This window comes from Neltuma alba, unplaced genomic scaffold (genome assembly GCF_004799145.2).
Source record: "Neltuma alba isolate B1F8T4 unplaced genomic scaffold, ASM479914v2 tig00012074_pilon, whole genome shotgun sequence".
In the NCBI taxonomy this organism is placed as follows: Eukaryota; Viridiplantae; Streptophyta; class Magnoliopsida; order Fabales; family Fabaceae; genus Neltuma; species Neltuma alba.
In genome coordinates this window covers 205992-218626 of record NW_021636635.1, presented here as the reverse complement: position 1 = coordinate 218626, position 12635 = coordinate 205992, and the positions used below count along the sequence as shown (strand labels likewise).

Genomic DNA, 12635 nt, shown 5'->3' with positions numbered 1-12635 from the left:
TGAGACCGGTACATTTTATAATAGGATTTCAGTACTTTTTTGCCTAAATTATACATTTTTAGTAGCCTTATTCGTGCAGCCCGCTACTAGTATAAAATTTGCACGCAACATCACTATTAAACGAGTCCAATTTACCTGTCATCCTTTGTATCATATAATGTACAATTGTTTATAATCTATCTACTTTGATATCCAGTTCACGTCGTCTTAAAAAAAAGCATTGAATAATATTAATTACATTTATAATCTTGCATAGTAGATTAAGCAAACTAAGAGTTAATATAATTTTTGCTTTTTTGAGTTTATCTTTATTTTTGTTTTAGTCTTTTAAGTTTCAAATCAGAAGTTTTAGTTCTTCAATGGGTAAAATGAATGATCTAGATTTTTATTAAATTATAAGGACCAATTTTTAGATCAAAATGAACTTAAGAAACCAAAACCTATGAATTGAAATTTAAGGAATCAAAACTAAAATAAGAATAAATTTAATGGAACAAATATTGCATTAATCCTGAACAATATGACATCTTCATCTTCATGTTTCACGGGAGATGTTTCTGGTTATTATTATTATATAAAATTCTCATGAAATTTGAATTAATTGTGCATAATCTCTTTAACATTTGCAAATTTAAATTTAACTTTTAACTAAAAAATTGGGAACTAACTTCCACACTTATCTGTCAATTTTCAATATAATATGAAAAATTGCATAGTTTTTAGGAAAGAAATCCCGTTGTAATAATTTTTTCCAAGAGACTGGTAATAAGTTTTTTAATAGCTCAAGTCAAAGATGATAATTAGATGCAAAACAAAGCGCAAGCGAGCCGCGCATGCAGCCACCTACCCAGCCAGCGCCCTGTTGTTCCTCCCAATTCCCAGCTCATGTCTTTCTCGGAGCTGTTGGACTCCTACCTCCTAACGCCGCCAACTCCAACCACCACTCCAAAAGGCCGCATTTTTGTTATTTATTCTTATTCGAAAGGCCATTCAGAAGGAGGCCCCCGGCTTTTGTCGCCCCTCGACGGACTTTCCCACGCTTCCCCACCTTCTTATATGCCCAAGCCTTTCTCCTTCCTTTTCTGTCCCTTCATTTGATTCACAGTCAAATAACAAATGGCCTCTTTAGCTCCACAACCCACCAAATCTCTCCTCAAAAGCCCCTTCATCTCCTCTTCCCCCCTATCCAAGTCTCAATCCCCCGCCTCCCTCTCGTTTCCCACGCCTCTCAAATCGAGCACCGTCGTCGTTCGGAGCTCTGCCACCGTTGCATCGCCGTCTTCCGAAGTCAAGGTATCCAGGCAAAGCACGGTGAAGTCTGTCAAGGCTAGGCAGATTATTGACAGCAGAGGGAACCCCACCGTCGAGGTTGACCTTGTCACTGACCAGCTTTACCGATCTGCTGTCCCAAGTGGCGCCTCCACTGGTATTTATGAGGCTCTGGAGCTCAGGGATGGCGATAAAAGTGTTTATGGAGGTAAAGGTGTTCTCAATGCCGTTAAGAACATCAATGAAGTGTTGGGCCCCAAACTTCTTGGTGTGGATGTTAGGTAAAGTTGGATTCTGATATGATGCCGTGAACATTGACGAAACTTCTTTGATAAATTTCAGTTCCTTTTGTTCTTGTTTGGGAAGTTGCATTAATGTTGTTAGCTTGGATAAGTTGCATGTGACATTGATCTGTCGATCAAATGGTTCGAGTAGAGATTCGGTTAGATAACTGGAACTTGGAAATATTTTATGTGTGTTTTGTTTATTTGTTTGCATGTATTGCAACTTGGAAGACTAATTTCGTGGCGTAGCTGTGTATGAGAGGCTCCAGAAGCGCCATTATCCATAAAATCGAATCCATATTAGATGGTTGGAATAATTTTGAGCTAGAACAAGTTTCCTAAATCTTTTTAGGTGGCCCCAGTGATCATAGATACTGGACAGAACCTATCCTAATTTTACAATGCGATGGTTGGCTGTTCCATAAAGTAATACTTTACTGTTTATTAATGTAGAAATGAACAACCGATCCATAAATAAATCTTTTGACTCAGTCTTTTTTTTTTTTTGTGGGGGGGGGGGGGTTCTTGCTGACATACACCGCAGATGCAAGTATGATCTGCATATATGCTGTAAAGCTTGACGTTTCTGTTTATGTTCTACAAGGAATCAAGCTGATGTGGATGCTATCATGCTGGAAATGGATGGAACTCCTAACAAGTCTAAACTCGGGGCTAATGCAATATTGGGAGTTTCGCTGAGTGTGTGTAGAGCTGGTGCAGGAGCAAAAGGAGTTCCCTTGTACAAGCACATCCAGGAGATTTCTGAAACTAAGGAACTTGTCATGCCAGTCCCAGCTTTTAATGTCATAAATGGCGGCAGTCATGCTGGAAACAACCTTGCTATGCAAGAATTTATGATTCTACCAGTCGGTGCAACTTCATTTGCTGAAGCCCTTCGCATGGGTAGTGAAGGTTAGGAACCTAGATCTTTATGGCTGCTACTACGTTTCTTAGATGTGTGCTTTGTCTTTATGGCATTGAACTGGATGCATTTGATGCTATTTTTCTGCACATATTGGTGCAAACTTCTATTCTGATGGCCTATTTTACTGTATAGTTACGTGTTTCATGATTACTTGAATTCATGACCTATGACTATTGATTTCTTCTAATTTATCCCGTGGGTTACAGTTTATCATGTTTTAAAGGGAATAATCAAGGCAAAATATGGGCAAGATGCTTGTAATGTGGGAGATGAAGGAGGATTTGCTCCCAATGTTCAGGATAACAGGGAGGGACTGGTTTTACTTATGGATGCCATTGAGAAGGCTGGATATACTGGCAAGGTAGGCGTTGCTTTAATTTCATTCTGTTTCTATAATTTGAGTATTCACTTGATTAACTAAGAAATGAATACAATGATACCAGATCAAAATTGGTATGGATGTTGCTGCCTCGGAGTTTTACACTAAGGATGGCAAGTATGATCTGAATTTTAAAAAACAGCCGAATGATGGAGCTCATGTTCATTCTGCCCAGAGTCTTTGTGAACTATACAAGGACTTCGTGAAAGAGTTTCCCATTGTGTCAATCGAGGATCCATTTGACCAAGATGATTGGGGATCATGGGCTTCATTATTGTCTTCAGTTGATATTCAACTTGTAGGAGATGATTTATTAGTTACAAATCCAAAGAGAATATCTGAAGCCATCCAGAAGAAGGCATGCAATGGTTTGCTTCTGAAGGTGAGGATACCTGTAGGATTTTTCTCTTTTGGTTCCAAAATGCTTTTATATGCACGTGTTACAGTTTTTGCTTGAAGTTTCTTGCCTGTTTTTACAATTTTCAACCCCAATCCTCTCCACAGCTTGGTCTTAGATTAGTTTTATTAATCTGCTGTCTAATAATCCAAACTGATACAGCAAGGTCCATGTGGCAGAACTAGATGGAGACATGTCTTTGAATGCTTCAATTTGCTTATTGTATTCTATGTTTTTTGGCTGCAGGTCAATCAGATTGGCTCAGTGACTGAATCCATTGAGGCTGCTCTTGATTCGAAGGCAGCAGGTTGGGGTGTCATGGTTAGTCACCGAAGTGGTGAAACTGAGGATAACTTCATAGCTGATCTCTCTGTTGGTTTGGCTAGTGGACAGGTTTCCTACCCAGAATCTTTTGAAATCTAAAGTGTTTCATGATGCTGTTGCTTTGGTGTTGATTATCCAAGTTTTCTCTTTCAGATCAAGACTGGAGCCCCTTGTCGAAGTGAGCGATTAGCAAAGTATAATCAGGTAATTGAAATCATGTTTTGCTTCTTCCTCTGTGCTTCGGGGTTTTGGACTGTCTATGGCATCATTGGCATGACAGAATACATCAAATGCTGTACCAAATTAAAAACCTTCTGAGAATTGTCAGATTCTTCCTGAAAGAAAGGTGGCTGCAGTAAGTACTGGTGCTTGGGGCTAACATGATCAATTTCGAAGTAGAAGCAGAACAAGGAAGTCAAGTGTTAATATGGATAGTCGGAAGAAATTTCTCTGAATTTTTATGTGACTATGTTATAACCTGCTGAAATAAACAACCACCAGAAAACAGAAAAATTGTACTACAAGTCTCCGACAGTAAATAAGGGGGAAATATCGAGGTTCTTCATATTAAATGTCAAAAGGAACCGAACCCGTGTTAAGAAAGGATTCTCACTGATTCTGGCCAAAACCCTTTTCCTCACTCCTCAGTACAGTCTATACAGCTAGCAACCTTAACAAAATACACAACACTGGTGAGCAACCAATGCACACTATTGTCGTTCGAGAGGCCAGTCTTATCGTCATGCTCAGTACCTGCCACTAAAAATCCAAAAAGGAACGCCACTTCCAACACGAGCTACACCCTAAGGCAGCCCCCAAAACATCATTAGTCTAGCTTTTACTCTTCCTCACACTATTGGGATCCGTGGGACGAACAACAGAACCAGAAGTATTTGCTCTTCTACCCTCTTGTTTTTCCTTGGTTCCCTATAATAAATTTTCTAGCTATCAGACTACTTGTACAAGTAACTACTTGTCGTTACAATCAATTTGATTATTCTCTCTGAAGTCAGAAGTCAAAACGCAACAGTCTGGGCCGTATGAAACCACATGATCAGATAGCATGCACGAACTTCTTTTTGCATGTTTCAGTTGCTGAATATAATACAAAAGGTTAGCACTTAGCATTTTGACATTGCCCTTAATTTATGCTTTGAATTTTATTGCAGCTTCTTCGCATTGAGGAGGAACTCGGAAGTGTGCGTTATGCCGGGGAAGCTTTCAGATCGCCTTAGGGTGGAAGAGCAGTAACTTCCTGTTCTAGTAGAATTATTGGTCACAATCGTTGCTGTCAAATAATTCAACTGAAGAACAAAGGGTAGCGGAGAAAACCCAAAGTATTTGGTTTTTGCGGATAACCTTCAAAAGTATTCAAGACATCAAGTTGATGAATTAGAATGCGCTTTTTTAACCAAAGTGAATAAGTTTTGCTTGCAACTACTGCTGGACCGTATGGTAATTATCAGGTGTAATTCCACCATGGTCCATGGTTCACATTTCCCAAGTTTGAATAGCGGTAACATTTTCCCGTCCTTCTTAAAACGCTTTGTTTGTAGCTTCTATTTTATGCTTCTATGTATTTCTTTGATCGAAGAATAAGCTTGATCCTGAGTTAATATAAGAATTAGTTAACTAATTTAGATAAATTAAAAAAATTAATTAAGTGAGCTATTTGTAATAAATGGATAGTCTTTTTTTAAATATCTTTACTAATGAAATGTGTTAGCTAGAACTATTATTATTACAAAAATTATCTTTGAAAAAAAAAAAAGTAAATATAAGAGACAAAATGAATTATGATTTTATCTTTAATATCAAAATAAAAGTTAAAACGAGTTCTTATATTACTATAAATAAGGTTTTATAATTAGGACAGGAGGTAGTATTATTTTTAACTGGGTAAGCAGTATATTTGGTCAAAGTGAAGTTAGTTCTCCAAAATAAATAAATTTACTTAATATATTCCTTCTAGCCAATCTAATTAAGGTTCTGCTTGGGTGTTCCAAAACCGTGGTTTCAGAAGCACTTTTCCGTAAAACGAGGTAACCTCCTCCACATATTTACTTCGTAATTCGTAAAAGCACTTCTGAAACCATGGTTTGGTTTTTATCCAAACACTACCTAAGTACAATGACAGAAAAAGAAGTTGGAAATTATAAATCTCAAATCAGATTTGATAACATAATTTTATTTGATATTGACAGGATCTGCAAATGACAACAAATTTTTGTTGACATTCCTTGATTGATATTTACAAAATTTTAGCCTCTTTTTTGGTTATTGTCCACCTAATTATATCATAGAAATGTTAAATAAAATATTATACTTCCGTTTATATTTTTTGGGAAGTACAGACGCGAAGCTTACAGTCGGGAAAGAGGGGAAAGGGAACAAAGAAATTGATTTCTTACATTCTCGAGTAGTTTTTTACTTAATGATTTATCTTTTTAATCCTATTTATAAATCATTTCTAATATATTTTATACAAACTAAGAAAAACTTTAAATTTTATTAACTTTAATTTAAAATTTCACAACTTTCGAACTGATCCCTATTTAATATATATTGTACCTTATATAAACAAAATCAACATAATAATCAATCAAAGGTAAAATTGTATATCCATACAAAAAATTTCTCTCAGTACCCTATAAATATGATCAAAAAATATTTTCTCTCTCTGTCTTATAAATATTTTTTTTTGGATTCTCTGTATAAAATTTAATTAAGTTTTAACATTATTCTTTCTTATTAACTACACTAAATTTCAACATCCTATTAATTTTTACTTTTTTAGGACCTTTTTAAATATTACCCCGTCCCTAATTATAAGAACCTTTTGGCCAAATTACGCTTTTTAAGAAAACAGTTAAAATTAGTTAAAAGCAATTAATATGTAATAAATATAAGTTTTTTTTCCAAATATACCCCTAATAAATATAAAAAAGTAATAGTGAGATAAATAGAGAGAATATAATATATGAAATTTATTAAGAGTAAATAGGTAACAATACATTAAATGTCAGACAAACTCAAAGGAAACCTTATAAAAGGGAATAAATCCATTCAAAAAAAGAGAATCTTATAATTAGGGACGGAAAGAGTATGCCCCTTGGTTTACAACACAATCACTTTAATTAATTCATTATAATTGAAAAATGGCTTTAATGGCAGTTAACTTATCAAATATCTCAAATTGATTTTTTTTAACATTACTCATATTAAATGAGATGAGGTTGTGTAGAAAAAAGATTAAAAAAAAAGTTACATTTAAATATTTATTGTAGGGATAAAATTAACAAATAAATATTAATTACTCCTAAAAAGTTATTTATATTTTGGGCTAAATTATTTTTCTAGGAGCGATTTATACATTATGTTTCAATATTTTATAAAAACGATGACAAATGCCTTCTAGAAAGTGTTTTGTAAGTGAGCGCTAATAAATAACAGATTTTCATACCATAAATATATCGTCGGCATTCTTTGGTTAAAAAAAGAAAATATCATCGGCGGCAACACCAAGCAACTTTTTTTTTTTTTGGAGCTGAAGCAACACCAAACAACTTGAAGTTAAAGGTTTACACAAGAGACTCCGTGGAAGCTTTACAGTTGCCATGCTGCATGACTGTGGAACTATGCAGCCGTTGAGTAAAGAAGTTATGGAGGTTGGATCTCTCATCACTGAGATATGGCATCCGGAGATAACACGTGTGTCGGGAAGCTCTGAAATGCGCTGACTGCCTTGCCAGGAACGCTCACGCCAATAATATGGATCTGCAAATTTTAGCAGTGAGTCAACTCCATTTGATTTACCGATGAGAATAGAGCCTCTGCGTAGTTCGCTGCTTTTTTTCTTCTCTCTTTCCTTCGACCTTTAGCTTGCCTTCTTAGTCCCCCAAAAAAAAGTTATGAAGGTGACGTGGCTTCTTCTCATGTGTTGATCACGCCGACGGCCAGGATTTCTAAAACACAGAGGAGCTGCAGGTATCGTTTCAGGCAAGCCGAACCCTATTTTAATTGGACATGGCCCTTCTCGTTTTCAAATATTCGAGCGGCCCCCCGAGCCAATTTGGCGGGAAATCCTCCACTCTTGTTCCTTCTCTCTGCTGCGATAGTGTCTCCGTAGGGATGGAAGGCAGTGAAAGTGAGGCCATTTTCGATACCCTTAATCTCAACCCACAACTCTTTGTCAACGAAGTCCTCAACACGGTCGACGATGTTGTCGATGATGCTTTCGATTTCTTCTACCAGTAAGTATCTTCTCAGTTCTTTTGTTCGAAACATGGTGTTGGAAATTCTGTCTTTCAACTCATGTCCTGCAGAGAAGCTTCGGCGAAGCTCAACCCTGAAGGTTCGGAAAGATCCCAAGATCTGAGAAAGGTCAGTCCCATCATGCACCAGGAAGCAAAATGTTGTGCATGGATTTCGTTCTATCTTCGTTCTCTGCTGACGATTTTTTTTTTTAATCTTAATTGAACAACTGTACTGATTATAATTAGGACTATAATGCGAGTCCGCAGAAAGATTTACTTGGAACTGATGCGCGTGATAATTGTTCCGTTACATATTTGATTCTTTTGCCCCTTTGATTTGTTTCAGGGTGTTGATTGCATCCGCAGTGTGATTCAAGCAGTTTTGGACAAGAGACTGGCTATCTGGGAGAAATACTGCCTTCGTCACTGTTTTTCTGTTCCCCAAAGTTTTGTCATGCAAAAGAGTGTAGGTCCTCTTTCATGATGGTAAAATTGGTTGTAGAGAACCGTGACAAAAAATTTGTTTTGCTATACTTTTTATTTACCTGCTTTACCTAACATGTTACTGTTACCATTTTTGTAGCATTTTTTGGGCTACAACATCAGGTTAACATCTATAGATCATATTTGCTCCCTTCACAGACCATGTTGACTTTGTTATTTGCGTTTTGAATTTTAATCTAACATTTTCTAGGATCATGCCCGTATTACAAGACTGATATATTAATTTTAAGATCTTCCGTGTATATAGGAAGTATATAAAGTAGCATTTACCATGTTGGGCACCAATTGTGATAACACTTGCTCAAGTGACTGATAATATGTGTATGTAGTGTACACGGCATTTTTTATAAGAGAAACATACATCTATGTTAGGCCACAACCATGACTAGAAATGGAGGTGCACCGTGGCAGAGAAAATTCATTTTAGGCCCTTTGGTAAGCGAAATAGAAATTGAAACCATGATTTCGTAGTTTGGAATGTTTTTTTAAGCCTGTGAATTAAATAAAACAAAAAACAAAAAACAAAAAGAACACCGTTGCACATAGTAAATAGAGTATCGTAAAGGAAAGATTTTGCTTCCCTCCTACCAATACCTCTTAGTATTTGGTGTTGTGTCTCTGAACCCCCCCCCCCAATACTGCTTCTGTATTTTAGTTCTTTTTATAATAGTTTTTCAAGATGCATTTCCAGGGCAATTCAATTGAGGATGGCTCCGTCTGTAGATCTCCTTTTGATCCAGAGATAGAGGCGCAATTAGATTCCCTGAGAAAGAAGCTAACTGAGGTATTAAAAATGCAGCGTGCAACTGCATAATAAGTAATTCGTTCACATGGACAGATGATTTTAATTTTTTCGGCTTCTCAATTTGATTTGTTTCAATGCTAACATATTCCAGGTTCGTAAGACGTCTGAATTGTTGAATCAAGAAGTTCAAGAATTAGAAAGACGGTCTACTTTTAATAGTGGATTAATCAGTGAAACATTACCGTTACATGATCAAAACTCTGTCCATGAGTTATTTCAGGGTAACTAAAGAGCTTCTTTCGTCAAATTTATTTTCATGTTTTTAGACCTATAGCACTGGAAAAGAATTCTGATGCAAACTGTATGCTTTTCATTTTAATCAGATGCCACTCCATTTTGCTCTTGGTGCACCAATATTCAAAATATTAGGCTTATATGTAGTTCATTTTAGCTTTCTTATTAAATGGAAAATCATATAGTTGTTTAGAAAATCTTACATCTCTCATGTTATCATGTGGAGAACCATACATTTGTTATGTTTTGATTGAAAACCACATATCAATTTTTTCCATGATTGAAATGCTTGCATATTGCTTATTTCGTTTAGTTTGACGAAGGGCACTAAATTCTTGGAATGCAGTGGGTTGACTCAATGTTTCAATGGATTCATTTTCTAATTAAATCACCATGAAGGGGCTTTTTTCTCCCCCTTTCAATTGCAAAACTTGAAACATTTTGGCGAATAATGCGACTTCAAAATGGTACATTTTTTGTTCCCTTAATCCTTATAGCTTATATTTCTTTTACATGCAAGGGCATATTGACTCATATGATTTTTGGAATGGAAAGGGGAAAAGAACAAGAATATTATGATAAATAATTCTTGAGTTTTTATATAAGAATATTAGAAGTGGAAAGAGAATGTTGAATAACGATAACTATAATATGCATTGCATAAAAATTGCCTTGCTTTGCGTGCACTCTCCTCCTGGGACCAACCAAATTTACCCTAAAAGTTTTGAGTTTCCTGCATTTACGTTTTCTAAGAACGGAGGAAAGAAATTTAATATTTTCTACTCAAAATTGTTCAGTCATAGTTACTATATGTGTAAAAATTTTGAACTGGACAGATCTTTAAATAGATTGTTGTTTCTTTTAGAGATTGTGACAACCGCCTCAGAACTTGGAACAAAGCTGGGAAACCTGAAGAGTAGCATGACCGAACAGACTGAACAAATGAATACGAGCGGAATTTACAAACGAAAAAAGGATCTATCTGCAACAGATTATGCAAAGGGTATGCATAATATTGTTCAACCCACTGCAATTTGAATGAACTAAAGCAAGTAAAATTCAATATTTCTGATATAATCATACGGTTTCACAGGCCTCGCAAACGTGAAGTTTGAAGACCTTCAAGAATTTTTTACTGTTATGAAGGGCGTCTGAAAGACTCACAGTGGACGAGAACACGGACAAATCATGTAGAAACCTTTTATTGTTTCTTTTTGCTATTCGCCTTTCCTTTAGACTTATTTCCCACTTGTAGTGTTAAGCTACTTATTACTCTAAACTGAAGTTCATTAGATGAACCATAGATGTTGTGAATATTGTTATCAATGTCCTGCTCCATAAGTGAGAATGCTTTAGTCAATACAAGGAATAGTAAGGTGAAGGGCTACTTCGAGTATTGCCGAGAACTGCTTCAATGAACCATCATTCGTAGCTTCTCAAACTGATCAACTCCGCTACTTCTCATTGCTTAAGCATTTAACCGACTGGTCCTAGCAAATTGGAATGCCTACTTCTGTAGAAGTCCAGATGTCCAAAAATACCCCTTCATCTTGAAGGAGCTTAATTTTAGTTAGGTGCCTGTGGCAATAATTTTTAATGGGATGTATGCATTTGATTCGCTATGGCTCCATGACTCCATCGGATGAAAGCAACACAACTATTTTAGGATGGCTTCAGCAAACGCTAATCAACTAGGACTATCATATTTGCATGGTTCGATGTGCTAGAGTTGCTTCTGTGAATTTTTTTTTGATGTCCAAATCAACTCGAGAGGTTCTTCATTTGCGAGGGCATGACGCATGAATGCGGACTCATTGCGCAGTTAAAGGGATGATTTGTTATATGAAGCATCGGTTATCGGAATGAAGTCTGTTTTAATGGAAGGCCTTGAGCCACTACGGGTAAGCGCTAAGCAAGCATATGTCATAAATTCTTTAATTATACGAATTTCGATCAATGCAGCTGTGAGTTCGGAACACTAGGGACTGAAAATAGCAGCATAAGGAGCAAGAAGGGAGCCGGAATAGAGTGCCCCATTATGCTCCTGGACTTCGCTGACTTCTTGATTGCCATATATTTGGGTGAGAGGTACAATCTGCAAAATAAAACCAGCCGCATTCACTCTGACTGCAAGAGGCAAAAAGGCAGTTGTCGTGGGCGGCCCGAGAGGAGTGTTCACTGCGATCCAGAACTCGCCTCCGGAATTCCTCTTGATATTATCGGGCCTGCCCGCAAGCTGCAGGAAAAGTTCAGACCTATTTTGCCCGGGACCTGTGAGCCAGAACCTCTGAACTCTGTTGGCCAAGAACTCAGTGACCAGCAAGAATGAACTATCTCTGCTCACGGCCACTCCGCCTGGCAGAGCCAGATTCCCCAGCAAAACCTTGGTTTGTCCGGTTCGAGGATCATAACTGAGCAGGCTTCCTGAACTGTCACCGCTGGAGAGCAGAGCCTGCATGTCCCTGTACAAATGACGGTACCACATTTATTCATTGACTTTTGTGTCAAAATAACAAAGAGGGGTTACTTACTTGAGCTGGTATCGAGAGCTGGCTTCAGTGAAATAAACAATGCCAGTGGAAGGATCAATGTCGAGAGCATCCAGGAAGCGGAAAGGACGGCATTGTACAGAGGTGACGACTTGCGTGGGGCGGCCTCCAAAGGAAGGCACCTTGACGAGGCCCTGATACGCATCCGCTACGTACCATTCCTGCGTCCCCTCATGAAACCCCAATCCCAAGGGCCTCCCGCATGTTTCTTGCAGTGCTGAGAAGCCCGCTATTCCATCACACAAGGTTTTATTCCTGCATTACCATTTCATTTCAGTACTCACCAATCAAACTAACCAATCTAATTCCCAACAGCAAGACACAGACGAGTACCTGATCGGGGAAGTGTAAGCAAATTCAACAAAGGCCCCATTTTCGAACTTGAAGATTCTGCCGTCAGATCCGCCCGTATAAGGTCCTCCTCCTATGGAGTCAAATGCTATCGACTCCGGACCTGTCACCGGCGATGGCAGGTCCATCCTCCTCACTATTCTCTGCCCCCCACTCCCCATCCATTGCCAACACATTTGCAGCACCAAAATCCCAATCACGCCTGTCTTCACCATCATCACTTATAACGCTAAGCTTCTTCGTAAACCAGTAACGAAATGATGGTATATAATTATTGAGAGGCCCGGAGAATGATGGGAGGAGTTCGCCCTTAACTGTCACGCACCACCCTGAAACGCTCAAGGTTTGTTACGATCTT

General features: G+C 37.6%; 3 protein-coding genes across 3 annotated transcripts; 2 read left to right on the top strand and 1 right to left on the bottom strand.

The window, feature by feature from the left end:
• Nucleotides 1-979: 979 nt before the first annotated feature.
• On the top strand, nt 980-5194 carry LOC114721890 (enolase 1, chloroplastic). Its single transcript, XM_028907782.1, has 7 exons — nt 980-1550; nt 2158-2465; nt 2685-2839; nt 2922-3239; nt 3501-3647; nt 3732-3782; nt 4748-5194. The coding sequence occupies exons 1-7, from the start codon at nt 1117-1119 to the stop codon at nt 4811-4813; spliced, it is 1479 nt and encodes a 492-aa protein (XP_028763615.1). The 5' UTR covers nt 980-1116; the 3' UTR covers nt 4814-5194.
• Nucleotides 5195-7523: 2329 nt separating this feature from the next.
• LOC114721894 (protein MIS12 homolog) lies at nt 7524-10773 on the top strand. The gene is made up of 7 exons (XM_028907786.1): nt 7524-7831; nt 7904-7961; nt 8181-8300; nt 9030-9122; nt 9235-9364; nt 10243-10380; nt 10471-10773. The coding sequence occupies exons 1-7, from the start codon at nt 7605-7607 to the stop codon at nt 10530-10532; spliced, it is 828 nt and encodes a 275-aa protein (XP_028763619.1). The 5' UTR covers nt 7524-7604; the 3' UTR covers nt 10533-10773.
• Nucleotides 10774-11318: 545 nt separating this feature from the next.
• Nucleotides 11319-12635, bottom strand: LOC114721893 (protein STRICTOSIDINE SYNTHASE-LIKE 11-like). Its single transcript, XM_028907785.1, has 3 exons — nt 12260-12635; nt 11909-12181; nt 11319-11839 (listed from the first exon to the last, which is right to left on the bottom strand). The coding sequence occupies exons 1-3, from the start codon at nt 12493-12495 to the stop codon at nt 11356-11358; spliced, it is 993 nt and encodes a 330-aa protein (XP_028763618.1). The 5' UTR covers nt 12496-12635; the 3' UTR covers nt 11319-11355.

Bases quoted from the DNA above. Each gene is read 5' to 3' on its own strand.
- LOC114721890 (XM_028907782.1), top strand. From the start codon at position 1,117: ATGGCCTCTTTAGCTCCACAACCCACCAAATCTCTCCTCAAAAGCCCC. The intron at 2,466-2,684 runs GTTAGGAACCTA...CGTGGGTTACAG, and splicing joins CCTTCGCATGGGTAGTGAAG to TTTATCATGTTTTAAAGGGA. The intron at 3,240-3,500 runs GTGAGGATACCT...TTTTGGCTGCAG, and splicing joins GCAATGGTTTGCTTCTGAAG to GTCAATCAGATTGGCTCAGT.
- LOC114721894 (XM_028907786.1), top strand. From the start codon at position 7,605: ATGGCCCTTCTCGTTTTCAAATATTCGAGCGGCCCCCCGAGCCAATTT. The intron at 7,962-8,180 runs GTCAGTCCCATC...GATTTGTTTCAG, and splicing joins GATCCCAAGATCTGAGAAAG to GGTGTTGATTGCATCCGCAG. The intron at 9,365-10,242 runs GTAACTAAAGAG...TGTTTCTTTTAG, and splicing joins TGTCCATGAGTTATTTCAGG to AGATTGTGACAACCGCCTCA.
- LOC114721893 (XM_028907785.1), bottom strand. From the start codon at position 12,495: ATGATGGTGAAGACAGGCGTGATTGGGATTTTGGTGCTGCAAATGTGT. The intron at 12,182-12,259 runs GTACTCGTCTGT...ATGGTAATGCAG, and splicing joins GCTTACACTTCCCCGATCAG to GAATAAAACCTTGTGTGATG. The intron at 11,840-11,908 runs GTAAGTAACCCC...TCATTTGTACAG, and splicing joins AGCTCTCGATACCAGCTCAA to GGACATGCAGGCTCTGCTCT.